Source organism: Poromitra crassiceps, assembly GCF_964638095.1.
Source record: "Poromitra crassiceps genome assembly, contig: HAP1_SCAFFOLD_1549, whole genome shotgun sequence".
In the NCBI taxonomy this organism is placed as follows: domain Eukaryota; kingdom Metazoa; phylum Chordata; class Actinopteri; order Beryciformes; family Melamphaidae; genus Poromitra; species Poromitra crassiceps.
The window spans coordinates 1-14,273 of record NW_028150863.1 but is presented as its reverse complement, the minus strand read 5'-3'; the positions used below and the strand labels follow the sequence as shown (position 1 = coordinate 14,273).

Genomic DNA, 14,273 nt, shown 5'->3' with positions numbered 1-14,273 from the left:
AATAGAGGAATTTTGCAGTTACACACAATATATTATGCCTACCTGTAGTTGGTAGCTTTAAAATTCATCCCAGAAAATAGTTAGGACGTGGGGGGAAACTGGATTATTTTCCAGTGGGTTCAAAAAGTGAGAACTAGCCTAGTCTCGTTTGCCAGACTATCTCCATTTAGAACTAGCCAAAAGAGAGAGAGAAAGGCTTTAAAAACAAGTTAAAAAGTAGCTTAGCGCTGCTTACGTGCTTGTCAGTAGAGAGTTTTTGGCAAATTGACATATAACAAAGAGAAATATATTTAACAAAGAAAAATAAACCCAAATTCTGAGATTGGCAAACACGCTCACGTTCGTCGTCAAACTCGTCTCCAGGAAGACATCATTTCCCATAATGCCTCACGGCTTTGTCTCGGTCATGTGATTTTTACTCACGACCCCAGTGGCAGCAGGATCTGTCAACAAAGAGCACTTTGTTGTATATTTTGATATTTTAGCCGTCTATCTCATTCCACTACGCTCAATCGCCCCTTTTAGCATGCACTGTCTCACTTTGTACTGAGATATATTCCCTTTCGATATATCACAATGGCGGAAGTGGAGGATCAGGTAAGCACAGCATGCTAATGTTAGCTAGCTAAACTGTTATCTGCAGCTACGTTAACGCTAGCTAAATCTGGACGGATGAGGAATGTCCATGATCGGTGAATATCACTTGGGCAACGTTACATTTGCCATTTTGATTCAGTTGTTGCATTGTCGTTCTCATTAGAGTGATGTATTTCTGACTGGGTGTAGGCTTCTGTATGCCACAGCTGCTGCCTGCTGCAGTGTCCTGCACATTTTCTACTACTGAGTTAAAGCGGTATCAGTTCAAGTCCAAATGTAACACCATTCTATGGTTCGGTGTTTTTAATTTATTCAAACATATTTATTGCCACATTGTTGATAGCCATTCAAAATCTCTCTTGATTCAGGGCAGGACACCAAGTGAGGAATTCACAGATGAGTCTGAGGTAAGAAACAATAAATTTGTGCTGTTCTCTTTTCAGGGATGCAAACTAGTCCCCATAGTATCAGTCACCTTTTTGATCCCAAAATAGAGCACTTAAGTGACTCATTTTGAGTTTTGTGTCTACCCTGGTATCTGTTACCTTGTTCACTCTCCATGAGTTTGCAGCTGTCTTTCTCCTAGATAAACACAACTACAGAGCAGTACACATCGGGTAGAGGGTATTTTGGCCTGGGGATTCTTTTCTTTTGCTAAAACCATACAGAAGCAAAATGGTTTACTTTTTTTTTCTTGGATGAAATCACAAATTTTACTCATCATCTAAAATTGTCATGCCATGTCAGTCATGCCATTGTCATGTCAGTATTCTGTCAGCTGATGCCGAAATGCATCAACAGTAACAGACTGTCTGCGGTCTGCATGGTGTTCTTCAAGCGTGGGTGATTTCTGAACTCAAATAGAGCTTGCAGCTTACTCACAGGGCTGTAAGACATACAGTAGCAAACCTTTATCAAGGATCTTTGTCAGGTGTTGAGAGTTGTCAAACACTCATGAATTACAGATAGCTCGCCAGGTCCATCAGCATTATGATTGAGCTTGAGCATGTAGCAGCAGTACACCTGTGCTTCTGAGAATCACTGGGAGGCTAAATAAAATATGGCCTGACACGTCAGCTCAGTAGGAAGGGGATCTTGTCTTTTTAGGAGGCAGATAATAGAATGAAATATCAGGGAAACGCTGCATTGGACAATTGCATCCCACTAAAGAAAGCAGCTTATTCTCCGTCTGTTCGTTAGTCACACTGTGAGTGAGTGATGAAGTTCCATCATTGATCTGCTGTGGCATAACTCCCATACACGCCACGCCACGGTGTGAGTTGGTGCATGCGCAGTCTCCGGACCAGACTCAGTTCACTAGCCGCCAGCCTCAGATAGTGCTGCCTGCCCTGTAGCCTGCACTACCTGGCTGGCTGTTTTACAAGCCATGAGAAGAGTCACACAAACAAATGGGATTAAAATGTGTCAGAAACGATAGTTTTGTACACGGGAGTCAAAGCTACATTCAACAGCAGCAGACGAGTTCTCGCTAGCGTTAGCATCGCTGCCTTCACAGTTAAAGCGTAGATTGTGTCACTTTTGAGAAAATTGCTGTCTTGGGCTGTGCAGCAGAGCAACATAAACACTTAGAGAAGTATAATACTGTGGTATGAAATGTTATAATTATAATATAATAGTATTAACATAAACAAACTGATCATCACACACCATCCAGCTATATACTAGGTTCTAGTCTTGTTATAAATTGTTTTATAGTGTAGTGTACATTGTGTAACATAAGTATTGTACCGGTATTTATAATGTAACCCCCCACCATTCTATGTGCCTGCTGCAGCTGGATACTAGGTCTACATGCTGTGGGTTCTGCTAGGACAGAGAGTGAGCAGGCTAACAACTGTCGGTCCAGATTCAGGGAATTCAAAGCCATGCTCTCAGCTCCAGGTTTCTAATTTGGCCAATCTAATCATTAAATGATTAATGACATTAGAATAATAGGCTAATCCTGGTTGTCACAGTTTTTGTTCTGTTGTGATTTGCTCACATGCTTGATCTGTCTAGTCAAGGGTATTAGCATTCATCATTTAGCTCAACTTTGTGAGGGAGCACACCCTGTATCAAACCCTAAGCAGCAAACAATACCGGCATGCTAAGTAGCCTCATTGCAACTCAGTTTTCCCTCACTTCCTCATCAAGATTTTAACAAAAGATTCAAATTTACACAAGAAAATTATTCTGGAGAGAGAGGATGATGAAAGAATTATTGGTCAATATCCTATCCTATATCTTAAAGGAGAATTTCGTTTTTTTACACCACGGTCCTCATTTCCAGCTTAAAATATGATGTTTTCTACCCACAAATACTTTTGGGTTCATTCGGATCCCCACAGAAGATTTGTCGCACCGAGTACACTCCTCAAACAGGCTAGAACGAGAGCCTGCGGGGCATGCTGCACACGCTCTGTAAATGACACTTTTTCGGTCACATCGCGGTTCATTCTGGTTGTAAATATAATTATTTAGCTAATAGCTAGAAGCTAAGCTAACAACAACAAAAGAGTCGGCTCCGATCTGCCCCGGATGAGGTTACAGTGCTCATCTTCTTCTTCTGTGGTGTCTCTGAAGAAGTGTGGTAAGAAGAGAAACCACAGAAGAAGATGAACACTGTAACCCCATCCGGGGCAGATCAACGTTGACTGTTGTGTTGGTGTTAGCTTAGCTTCTAGCTATTAGCTAAATAATTATATTTACAACCAGAATGAACCGCGATGTGACCGAAAAAGTGTCATTTACAGAGCGTGTGCAGCATGCCCCGCAGGCTCTCGTTCTAGCCTGTTTGAGTGTTTGAGGAGTGTACTCGGTGCGACAAATCTTCTGTGGGGATCCGAATGAACCCAAAAGTATTTGTGGGTAGAAAACATCATATTTTAAGCTGGAAATGAGGACCGTGGTGTAAAAAACCGAAATTCTCCTTTAATCCTAGATGGAGACACAAGGGGGATGTTCAGCCTCTGGTATTACAACAACATGGGCAGAATATATGAGGTGACAAAAGTGGTTAACAGCACAAAAGGCAACTCAGTATTTGACTAAACAAAGGGCAACTTAAAACAAATGGCACAAGTTTGAAAAGGGCTAGTTTCTCTCTGGGGATGAAGGTTCCCTTTGTTGTTTGATATGCCTTTGAAACCCGTGGCAAATGCCCTCGCATCAGAAATCTCACAACCAGAATACACAGGAAATAGCCTAGATATGGTATTGTTGAGTGGGAAAGGATTGTTTTTGAAAATAACATTTTTTCCACGCTATTGTCCCCCACCTCCAACCCAGTAGCACATAATGGCAGACAATGTTTTGAGTTGATGCACCCTCTGGGCAGCCACAGACTGTGCAGCATTGGTTATAAACTGAATTAGGAGTCATATTCAGGCTGGAAAGTGTAGCATAGTGGAACACCCTAAGTTTGCTTTATGAAAAGACCACGTTCATGTTTTTCACTGGGGATGAATCTGGTCTCATGGAAAGATTTAAATGACTTTATCTTAAATTTCACACAAGGTAATGGGAATTTGTCTCTGCACACATACTGTATGTATTTGTTCATAGAGGCGAGAACAGGGTTGGCCATAGTGCAAGTGCAGTACTGCTGGGTTCAGTCTTGCTCAGCAGCACTTTGGCAGTGTCGGTGGACACCGTGGATGTCCTTCTCAAAATGGATTAGTTGCATGTTGCTGTCGTGTGAAAACCTTGTAATTTACAATTTACTGTTTGGTATTGTTGATGATTTCAGATGTTCAGTGTTTTAGAACACTGCTGAAGACTACTATAGACCCCCCTGTTAATGCTGTATACCAGGGGTTCCCAAACTTAAGAATGCTGCGGCCCACTTTGAAATCTGAAAATCCTCCGGGGCCCACCCAACCCTTTAATCACAACTCTGATCAACACATGAGATTAAGATGATGTATTTATGTTTTATATGTATATATATTTTTTATTTAACAGAGCATGTGAACTTGGGCATAAGGGAAATTAATAATCCATCCACATACAGAAACATTTCTGCAAAATACCCAAAAGCAGATTGTCAACATTTTCTCCCCCCTTACTCATCAGAAGTATTTGCATGCATAACACATTTGTTGAGACAAAATGTGATGAGCAACAACAGAAGAAATCAATCCACAAGCTATTAATGCTAGGCTGTGAAAAATGCTATACCTTATCTGTAATGGGGAGACTCGTGGGTACCCAATGAACCAATTTTCTTTCAGCTAAATTGAGCTGAAAGTTCAAGGGACCCCTTTGAAATAGTTTTCCCTCGCCAACATTTTACCTGTGTTTTGAGCGTTATTTAGCCCCCTTCCCGACAAGCTAGCATGCTTGGTAGCAATGGATGCCTTAGGTCTTCTAGTTTCTTCTGATAACAATAACAATAACAATAGCTTACTGATAACAATAGCTTTAAAAATGACTCTGCTACAAATTACAAATCTGCTACAAATCTGGAGTGTTGGCAGACGACTCGCGGCCCACCTGCAGTACCTCCACAGCCCACTAGTGGGCGGCTCACAGTTTGGGAATCACTGCTGTATACGATTGGATTTTGCAGTTGAACATTATGATTATACATTATTACATTTCACTTTCAAGATCAGGGTGTTCAGACAATGTATGATGTATGTCGTAATACAATAACATCAAATTTGTATGTTAATCTTCTGAATTTGCATGGTTTTTATTGCAGCAAAAAAACAAAATAGGACTAGTTTAATTTTGTATTTTATGTCCTAATTTCTTACCTTTCTTGACATAAGGTCAAAGGTCGAAATGTACCAATAGGGTGAGGTAATTTGATTTAATTTGTTTATAACAATTTACTTGAAAATTAATTTGTGTAAGAAATCTTATAGTGAGGAGGGCTCCATCTAAGGATAATAGTACTCCTTTTTGCACCAGGAGGAGGACAGTGAGGAGGAGCCCAAGCTGAAATATGAGCGCCTTTCCAACGGGGTGACGGAGATTCTCCAGAAGGATGCAGCCAGCTGTATGACTGTCCATGACAAGGTACCAGGTCATAATCCACAAGTCAGCTGTATGACTGTCCATGACAAGGTACAGGTCATAATCCACAAGTCAGCTGTATGAATGTCCATGACAAGGTACCAGGTCTTAATCCACAAGTCAGCTGTATGACTGTCCATGACAAGGTACAGGTCACAATCCACAAGTCAGCTGTATGACTGTCCATGACAAGGTACAGGTCACAATCCACAAGTCAGCTGTATGACTGTCCATGACAAGGTACAGGTCACAATCCACAAGTCAGCTGTATGACTGTCCATGACAAGGTACAGGTCATAATCCACAAGTCAGCTGTATGACTGTCCATGACAAGGTACAGGTCATAATCCACAAGTCAGCTGTATGAATGTCCATGACAAGGTACCAGGTCTTAATCCACAAGTCAGCTGTATGACTGTCCATGACAAGGTACAGGTCACAATCCACAAGCCATGAGGGACCTCCTCACATCTCAAGCACACATTTCACATTGTTTATGCACACATTAGCGAGATGTCCTACTCAAAATCCGTTTCCAATCCACTCTATTGAAACTGTAAAGGCAGGCCATTGTTTTCTCACCTTCCCTCTGTTCTCCTCTCTGGGAGCTACATCCAAAAACACCAGGCACCATTGTCTTCTCCTCATTTTATTCAAAGACACCAGGCACCATTGTCTTCTCCTCTTTTTATTCCCACTCTTCCATATGTCTCGCTCCTCTCCTCTGTCGAATGTTGATACTTCCAAGAGGGCCACTCTCTGCCAGATGGTTAATGGTTGTGGCACTGGGTGCACACACGCACGCCTGAGCAGAGCACGAGTCATGCCCACTTATGTCTCCTCGCCCAATGTTTTATTAACCGCTATTGATTTTCCTTTATTTATTTTTACTTTCAGGATTTCTTTTCCCCCTCTCACACGTTTGTTTTATCCAAAAAGCAAACCATGCCACGGCGAGAAGCATTGCTTTGCGGAAATTCTAAATTTGATCTGACTATGTCTTTTTTTCTGGGGTTTCTCGTGCATGTGTACCTGCTGCCATGCAGCTACCTGTACAGTCACACAAGCCCCCACCATCCGCCCAACTCCAGGAACCTTAAAGCCACCGGCAGCACATATTGCCTTATGTAAAGCCACCGGCAGCACATACATGTATTGCCTTATGTCGCCTCATATTTTAAGTGCCTGAACCGTAAAGCCACCGGAAGCACATATTGCCTTATGTAAAGCCACTGGCAGCACATACATGTATTGCCTTATGTCGCCTCATATTTTACGTGCCTGAACCGTAAAGCCACCGGCAGCACATATTGCCTTATGTAAAGCCACCGGCAGCACATACATGTATTGCCTTATGTCGCCTCATATTTTAAGTGCCTGAACCGTAAAGCCACCGGCAGCACATATTGCCTTATGTAAAGCCACCGGCAGCACATACATGTATTGCCTTATGTCGCCTCATATTTTAAGTGCCTGAACCGTAAAGCCACCGGCAGCACATACATGTATTGCCTTATGTCGCCTCATATTTTAAGTGCCTGAACCGTAAAGCCACCGGCAGCACATACATGTATTGCCTTATGTCGCCTCATATTTTAAGTGCCTGAACCGTAAAGCCACCGGCAGCACATATTGCCTTATGTCGCCTCATATTTTAAGTGCCTGAACCGTAAAGCCACCGGCAGCACATACATATATTGCCTTATGTCGCCTCATATTTTAAGTGCCTGAACCGTAAAGCCACCGGCAGCACATATTGCCTTATGTCGCCTCATATTTTAAGTGCCTGAACCGTAAAGCCACCGGCAGCACATACATGTATTGCCTTATGTCGCCTCATATTTTAAGTGCCTGAACTGTAAAGCCACCGGCAGCACATATTGCCTTATGTAAAGCCACCGGCAGCACATACATGTATTGCCTTATGTCGCCTCATATTTTAAGTGCCTGAACCGTAAAGCCACCGGCAGCACATATTGCCTTATGTAAAGCCACCGGCAGCACATACAGTACATGTATTGCCTTATGTCGCCTCATATTTTAAGTGCCTGAACCGTAAAGCCACCGGTAGCACATATTGCCTTATGTAAAGCCACTGGCAGCACATACATGTATTGCCTTATGTCGCCTCATATTTTAAGTGCCTGAACCGTAAAGCCACCGGCAGCACATATTGCCTTATGTAAAGCCACTGGCAGCACATACATGTATTGCCTTATGTCGCCTCATATTTTAAGTGCCTGAACCGTAAAGCCACCGGCAGCACATATTGCCTTATGTCGCCTCATATTTTAAGTGCCTGAACCGTAAAGCCACCGGCAGCACATACATGTATTGCCTTATGTCGCCTCATATTTTAAGTGCCTGAACCGTAAAGCCACCGACAGCACATATTGCCTTATGTCGCCTCATATGTTAAGTGCCTGAACCGTAAAGCCACCGGCAGCACATACATGTATTGCCTTATGTCGCCTCATATTTTAAGTGCCTGAACCGTAAAGCCACCGGCAGCACATATTGCCTTATGTAAAGCCACCGGCAGCACATACATGTATTGCCTTATGTCGCCTCATATTTTAAGTGCCTGAACCGTAAAGCCACCGGCAGCACATATTGCCTTATGTAAAGCCACCGGCAGCACATACATGTATTGCCTTATGTCGCCTCATATTTTAAGTGCCTGAACCGTAAAGCCACCGGCAGCACATATTGCCTCATGTAAATCCACCGGCAGCACATACAGTACATGTATTGCCTTATGTCGCCTCATATTTTAAGTGCCTGAACCGTAAAGCCACCGGCAGCACATATTGCCTTATGTAAAGCCACTAGCAGCACATACATGTATTGCCTTATGTCGCCTCATATTTTAAGTGCCTGAACCGTAAAACCACCGGCAGCACATATTGCCTTATGTCACCTCATATGTTAAGTGCCTGAACCGTAAAGCCACCGGCAGCACATACATGTATTGCCTTTTGTCGCCTCATATTTTAAGTGCCTGAACCGTAAAGCAACGGGCAGCACATATTGCCTTATGTAAAGCCAACGGCAGCACATATTGCCTTATGTCGCCTCATATTTTAAGTGCCTGAACCGTAAAGCCACCGGCAGCACATATTGCCTCATGTAAAGCCACCGGCAGCACATACTACAGTACATGTATTGCCTTATGTCGCCTCATATTTTAAGTGCCTGAACCGTAAAGCCACCGGCAGCACATATTGCCTTATGTAAAGCCGCTGGCAGCACATATATGTATTGCCTTATGTCGCCTCATATTTTAAGTGCCTGAACCGTAAAGCCACCGGCAGCACATATTGCCTCATGTAAAGCCGCCGGCAGCACATACAGTACATGTATTGCCTTATGTCGCCTCATATTTTAAGTGCCTGAACCGTAAAGCCACCGGCAGCACATATTGCCTTATGTAAAGCCACTAGCAGCACATACATGTATTGCCTTATGTCGCCTCATATTTTAAGTGCCTGAACCGTAAAACCACTGGCAGCACATATTGCCTTATGTCACCTCATATGTTAAGTGCCTGAACCGTAAAGCCACCGGCAGCACATACATGTATTGCCTTTTGTCGCCTCATATTTTAAGTGCCTGAACCGTAAAGCCACGGGCAGCACATATTGCCTTATGTAAAGCCAACGGCAGCACATATTGCCTTATGTCGCCTCATATTTTAAGTGCCTGAACCGTAAAGCCACCGGCAGCACATATTGCCTTATGTAAAGCCACTGGCAGCACATATATGCATTGCCTTATGTCGCCTCATATTTTAAGTGCCTGAACCGTAAAGCCTCCGGCAGCACATATTGCCTTATGTCGCCTCATATGTTAAGTGCCTGAACCGTAAAGCCACCGGCAGCACATACATGTATTGCCTTTTGTCGCCTCATATTTTAAGTGCCTGAACCGTAAAACCACGGGCAGCACATATTGCCTCAACCGTAAAGCCACCGGCAGCACATATTGCCTCATGTAAAGCCACCGGCAGCACATAATACAGTACATGTATTGCCTTATGTCGCCTCATATTTTAAGTGCCTGAACCGTAAAGCCTCCGGCAGCACATATTGCCTTATGTCGCCTCATATGTTAAGTGCCTGAACCGTAAAGCCACCGGCAGCACATACATGTATTGCCTTTTGTCGCCTCATATTTTAAGTGCCTGAACCGTAAAACCACGGGCAGCACATATTGCCTTATGTAAAGCCAACGGCAGCACATATTGCCTTATGTCGCCTCATATTTTAAGTGCCTCAACCGTAAAGCCACCGGCAGCACATATTGCCTCATGTAAAGCCACCGGCAGCACATACTACAGTACATGTATTGCCTTATGTCGCCTCATATTTTAAGTGCCTGAACCGTAAAGCCAACGGCAGCACATATTGCCTTATGTCGCCTCATATTTTAAGTGCCTGAACCGTAAAGCCACCGGCAGCACATATTGCCTCATGTAAAGCCACCGGCAGCACATACTACAGTACATGTATTGCCTTATGTCGCCTCATATTTTAAGTGCCTGAACCGTAAAGCCAACGGCAGCACATATTGCCTTATGTCGCCTCATATTTTAAGTGCCTGAACCGTAAAGCCACCGGCAGCACATATTGCCTCATGTAAAGCCACCGGCAGCACATACTACAGTACATGTATTGCCTTATGTCGCCTCATATTTTAAGTGCCTGAACCGTAAAGCCACCGGCAGCACATATTGCCTTATGTAAAGCCACTGGCAGCACATATATGTATTGGCTTATGTCGCCTCATATTTTAAGTGCCTGAACCGTAAAGCCTCCGGCAGCACATATTGCCTTATGTCGCCTCATATGTTAACACGTTAACTGCCAACGACGTACTGATACGTCAAGCAGAATCCAACCGTTGCCTGCCAGCGACGTATGGATACGTCAAAAAAATCGTTTTTTTTTTTTTGACGGTGGATCGTTGATCTGGCCCTTTTGCATCTTCTATTATACTGTTAGAGCCGCCGGGCGTGTGCAATCCATTCCGCCGACCCACTGAGTGGCGACGGTGCTCAGACTATTGAGTGTTGTTTGGCCAGAAACGCACGCATTCCAGCTGAGCTCAACCGAGGACCCAGAAGCGAACGAGCCTCATTCTCATACTGTAGGCGAAAACCTTTCACACGGGCGCACGGCGGTGGGGGCTTCCAAAGGTGGACTGGGTGGAAAGCACACTTTGAAGCGCGCAGCATAAAGCCAGAGTCACACAAGGCTTCGTCAAAGCTCTCAACCGAAAATCCAAGAACGGATTAAGCCACATCCACGCTCGCCGACGAGGGGCCGCCAGAGAGAGAGGCTGCTGCTCACTGCTCAGACAGGCAGGAGAGACTGGCTTGTGACTGACAAACGCTGCTGAAATCCACCAGACACGCCCACGGAGGGAGGAGTTGTAAGGAGAGGGGGTGCGGGTGCTGCTATGGAGGAAATTACTGTTCAGAACTATATTGTTTATGTCTGATGTCTCACTGATGCCAAAAATAAATGGTTAAAGTGACTGTTTGATATTGAATTTCACAAAACTGCGATTATCTCAGCTTTTTGTCTCAGACGCTGAAACCATGCTGTACTCAACGGCTAATATCTACATAACTACTAACTCTACAAACTAACTCTTTTAGACAGAGAAAGCACACATTCTATTAGTACTTTTGTGAACTTTGTGTTGACAAACTCCAAGCAGAAAATTATCCTTGGCTCTTGTAAAATGAGCCAGAATCCTCAAAAAAACCCTCTGGCAAAAGCTACCTACAGTAAAAAAAAAAAGGCTGGCAGTGAATGTGTTAAGTGCCTGAACCGTAAAGCCACCGGCAGCACATACATGTATTGCCTTTTGTCGCCTCATATTTTAAGTGCCTGAACCGTAAAACCACGGGCAGCACATATTGCCTTATGTAAAGCCACCGGCAGCACATACAGTACATGTATTGCCTTATGTCGCCTCATATTTTAAGTGCCTGAACCGTAAAGCCACCGGCAGCACATATTGCCTTATGTAAAGCCACCGGCAGCACATGCATGTATTGCCTTATGTCGCCTCATATTTTAAGTGCCTGAACCGTAAAGCCACCGGCAGCACATATTGCCTTATGTCGCCTCATATTTTAAGTGCCTGAATCGGAATTTCATTTGAACAATTCCATTCTGATAAATCCCTTTAACAGTCGCTCCGCCTCACAAGGTTGACCCCTTTATTTATTTATTTTTGCTTATTTTATTTGGGGAGATTGCTGGGGCTCTGTCTGACATGCTCAGCTGTGCCTGTAAATATAAGCATTTCATTATAGACTGCACTGAAGCATGCTGGCACATCCACATGCTGGTCTGGAGGGGAGGGGGATTAGGGGGAGGGACTGGAGCGGGGGGCTCGCTGGAAGAACACACACTTAATCTAATGCCAAAAGCCCCCAGTTTCTATAATTTTTTTGTCCCAGTGGACACACACACACACACACACACACACACACACACACACACACACACACTTCTGCTGAAGCACAAAACATGGAAACCAGTTGCTGCTCAGTAGCAATAATAGCTCTATGGCGGGCCGGGGCAGGGGAGGAGGTCGGGTTGCATGGGAAGAAGTCAGATGTACAGTGCATTTATTATGCTTAAGCATTTTAATTTGAGGGAAAAAATGCCATTTCACACTGCCTGCTTTAATAAATAGGGTTTTTCCACCCCCTGTAATTTCACAGTTTTGCCTCCAAGCCCACCCAATCCCCACAACACCCACCTCCCAGCACCTCCACCCAATCCCCACTCCACCTCCCAGCATTTCCCACAAACAGCTTTTATCCCCTTCCACAGCCTTCTTCAGCACATGATTTTCCCAGAAATTAGAAATGTTTTCAAGTGTCTTTTCCTTCAGTTCACATCATGTTACTTTCACCTTATCCCATTTCAGTTTCTCGCTCTCGGGACCCATTTTGGAAAGGTCTTCCTGCTGGACATCCAAGGAAACGTAACTCAGAAGTTTGAAATTGTGAGTACTTTAAGAACCATTGTGCTGACGTATCTTACAGTCCTTTGAGTCTGGATGGGCCTAGTGGAACTTCATTCCATTCTTCCATTCACGACAGAAAATAAATATTTTGGGCTGAATTGCTTCATTGGATCTCTATTTTATTTTGTATGATTTATTTTTCCAACAAAAGGATGTTAACACTTTGCTTGACTTTTGGTTTCTATCCCATCTTCAGTGTCTGAACAAGAGCCTCAGGCTCTTTAACATTCATGAGTACTGACACAATCCTCATGTCAGCTATAATGTGGGTGTTCCTGTGATACATTGTAATACATTTGTAACCTACCCAGTAGTGGAATGGTGTCATCTTATTAAGCGAAAGTTTCAAAGTAGCATGCCTCCATGTCCTTTTGGGTTCTGTGACCATGAGTGTGAATGCTCATTATGTTTGTCAATAAGACACATTGTCAAATCATTCTTATTTTGGACAAAAAGAAAAATAAATTATAGTTGACTACAGGGGCGTATCTACGGGTGGGCCTGGGTAGGCACAGGCCCACCCACTTCTTGCCCTGGCCCACCCCAATTTTTTTTTTTTTTTTTTTTTTTTTAATTGGTTGTTTTCTAGAGGCAAACTTGCTGCTGCATTGCTAGCCAATGGTTTTGTTACTTTTGTAAAAACGCAGGGCACATCATCTCCAGAGTCTAATGCATGACAACTTCATGACATCTAGGAATTTTGTTCTCTCTGTGGATAAATAAACCAGAGGGCGTCTTGTTCAAACTTGAAGCAGCCTCAGTGTTGTTATTTTTTAAACTCACAGCAGTATATGGATCAGTGGTTCTAATTTCTGTATAAAGTAACAGTATACACACAAGTATAAGCATTCATGTATGCAACATTTGGCACCTATATGTAACCTTTTAAGGTTGAGATAATTGTATTATCATTATATGGTCCAAATATTTCAGTAAAGCACTTGAAACACTTGAAATATTCTTGCTTGGGTGGTATCATTCTACTTGAAATGATAGTCAAATGCATTATTTTTAGTAAAATAACACGTCAAATTTTTCGGCCGGCCACCCGAGTGGGCCCGGCCTTTGGCCGGGCATCTGCACCCCTTCCTATCCAGGCCCACCCAATTTGATCCAGGCCCACCTATAATTAAATTTCTGCATACGCCCCTGGTTGACTAGTTATAATGGGGCATTTGGGTAGTATAGAGATAAAAGCACTCGCCTACGACCGCAGAGACCCGGGTTCAATTCCCGGCAGCGGTACTTCCGACTTGGTCAGATGTTCCGGTGGGGTATGTGTCCTGGTCAATGCAGTACTAGTGTCTCCTCTGGTCGGTTGGGGCGCCTGTTCAGGGGGAGGGGAACTGGGGGGAATAGCGTGATCCTCCCACGTGCTACGTCCTGCCGGTGAAACTCCTCGCTGACAGGTGAAAAGCATATTAGCTCTCAAGATAAGTAAGCTGATGACAATTAGCCTGGGTGAACCCAGCCTCCGGCCCTCCACCTAACCCCGATGTATCAGTCACGAAGAACTTACGTTACAGCTTACAGGCATAGTCTGTAGGGGTGGGAATCGTGAAGTAACTCACGATACGATATGGTCACGATACTTGGCCCTCGAT

At 43.8% G+C, this 14,273-nt stretch overlaps 1 protein-coding gene across 1 annotated transcript; it reads left to right on the top strand.

Annotated features, from left to right (window-relative positions):
* Positions 1-433: 433 nt before the first annotated feature.
* Positions 434-12,677, top strand: LOC310771939 (vacuolar protein sorting-associated protein 41 homolog; the record flags this gene model as incomplete). The annotated part of the gene is made up of 4 exons (XM_083664434.1): positions 434-597; positions 966-1,004; positions 5,515-5,622; positions 12,571-12,677. Coding segments are annotated over exons 1-4 (275 nt in total), but the record flags the coding sequence as incomplete, so codon positions are not given.
* Positions 12,678-14,273: the final 1,596 nt, after the last annotated feature.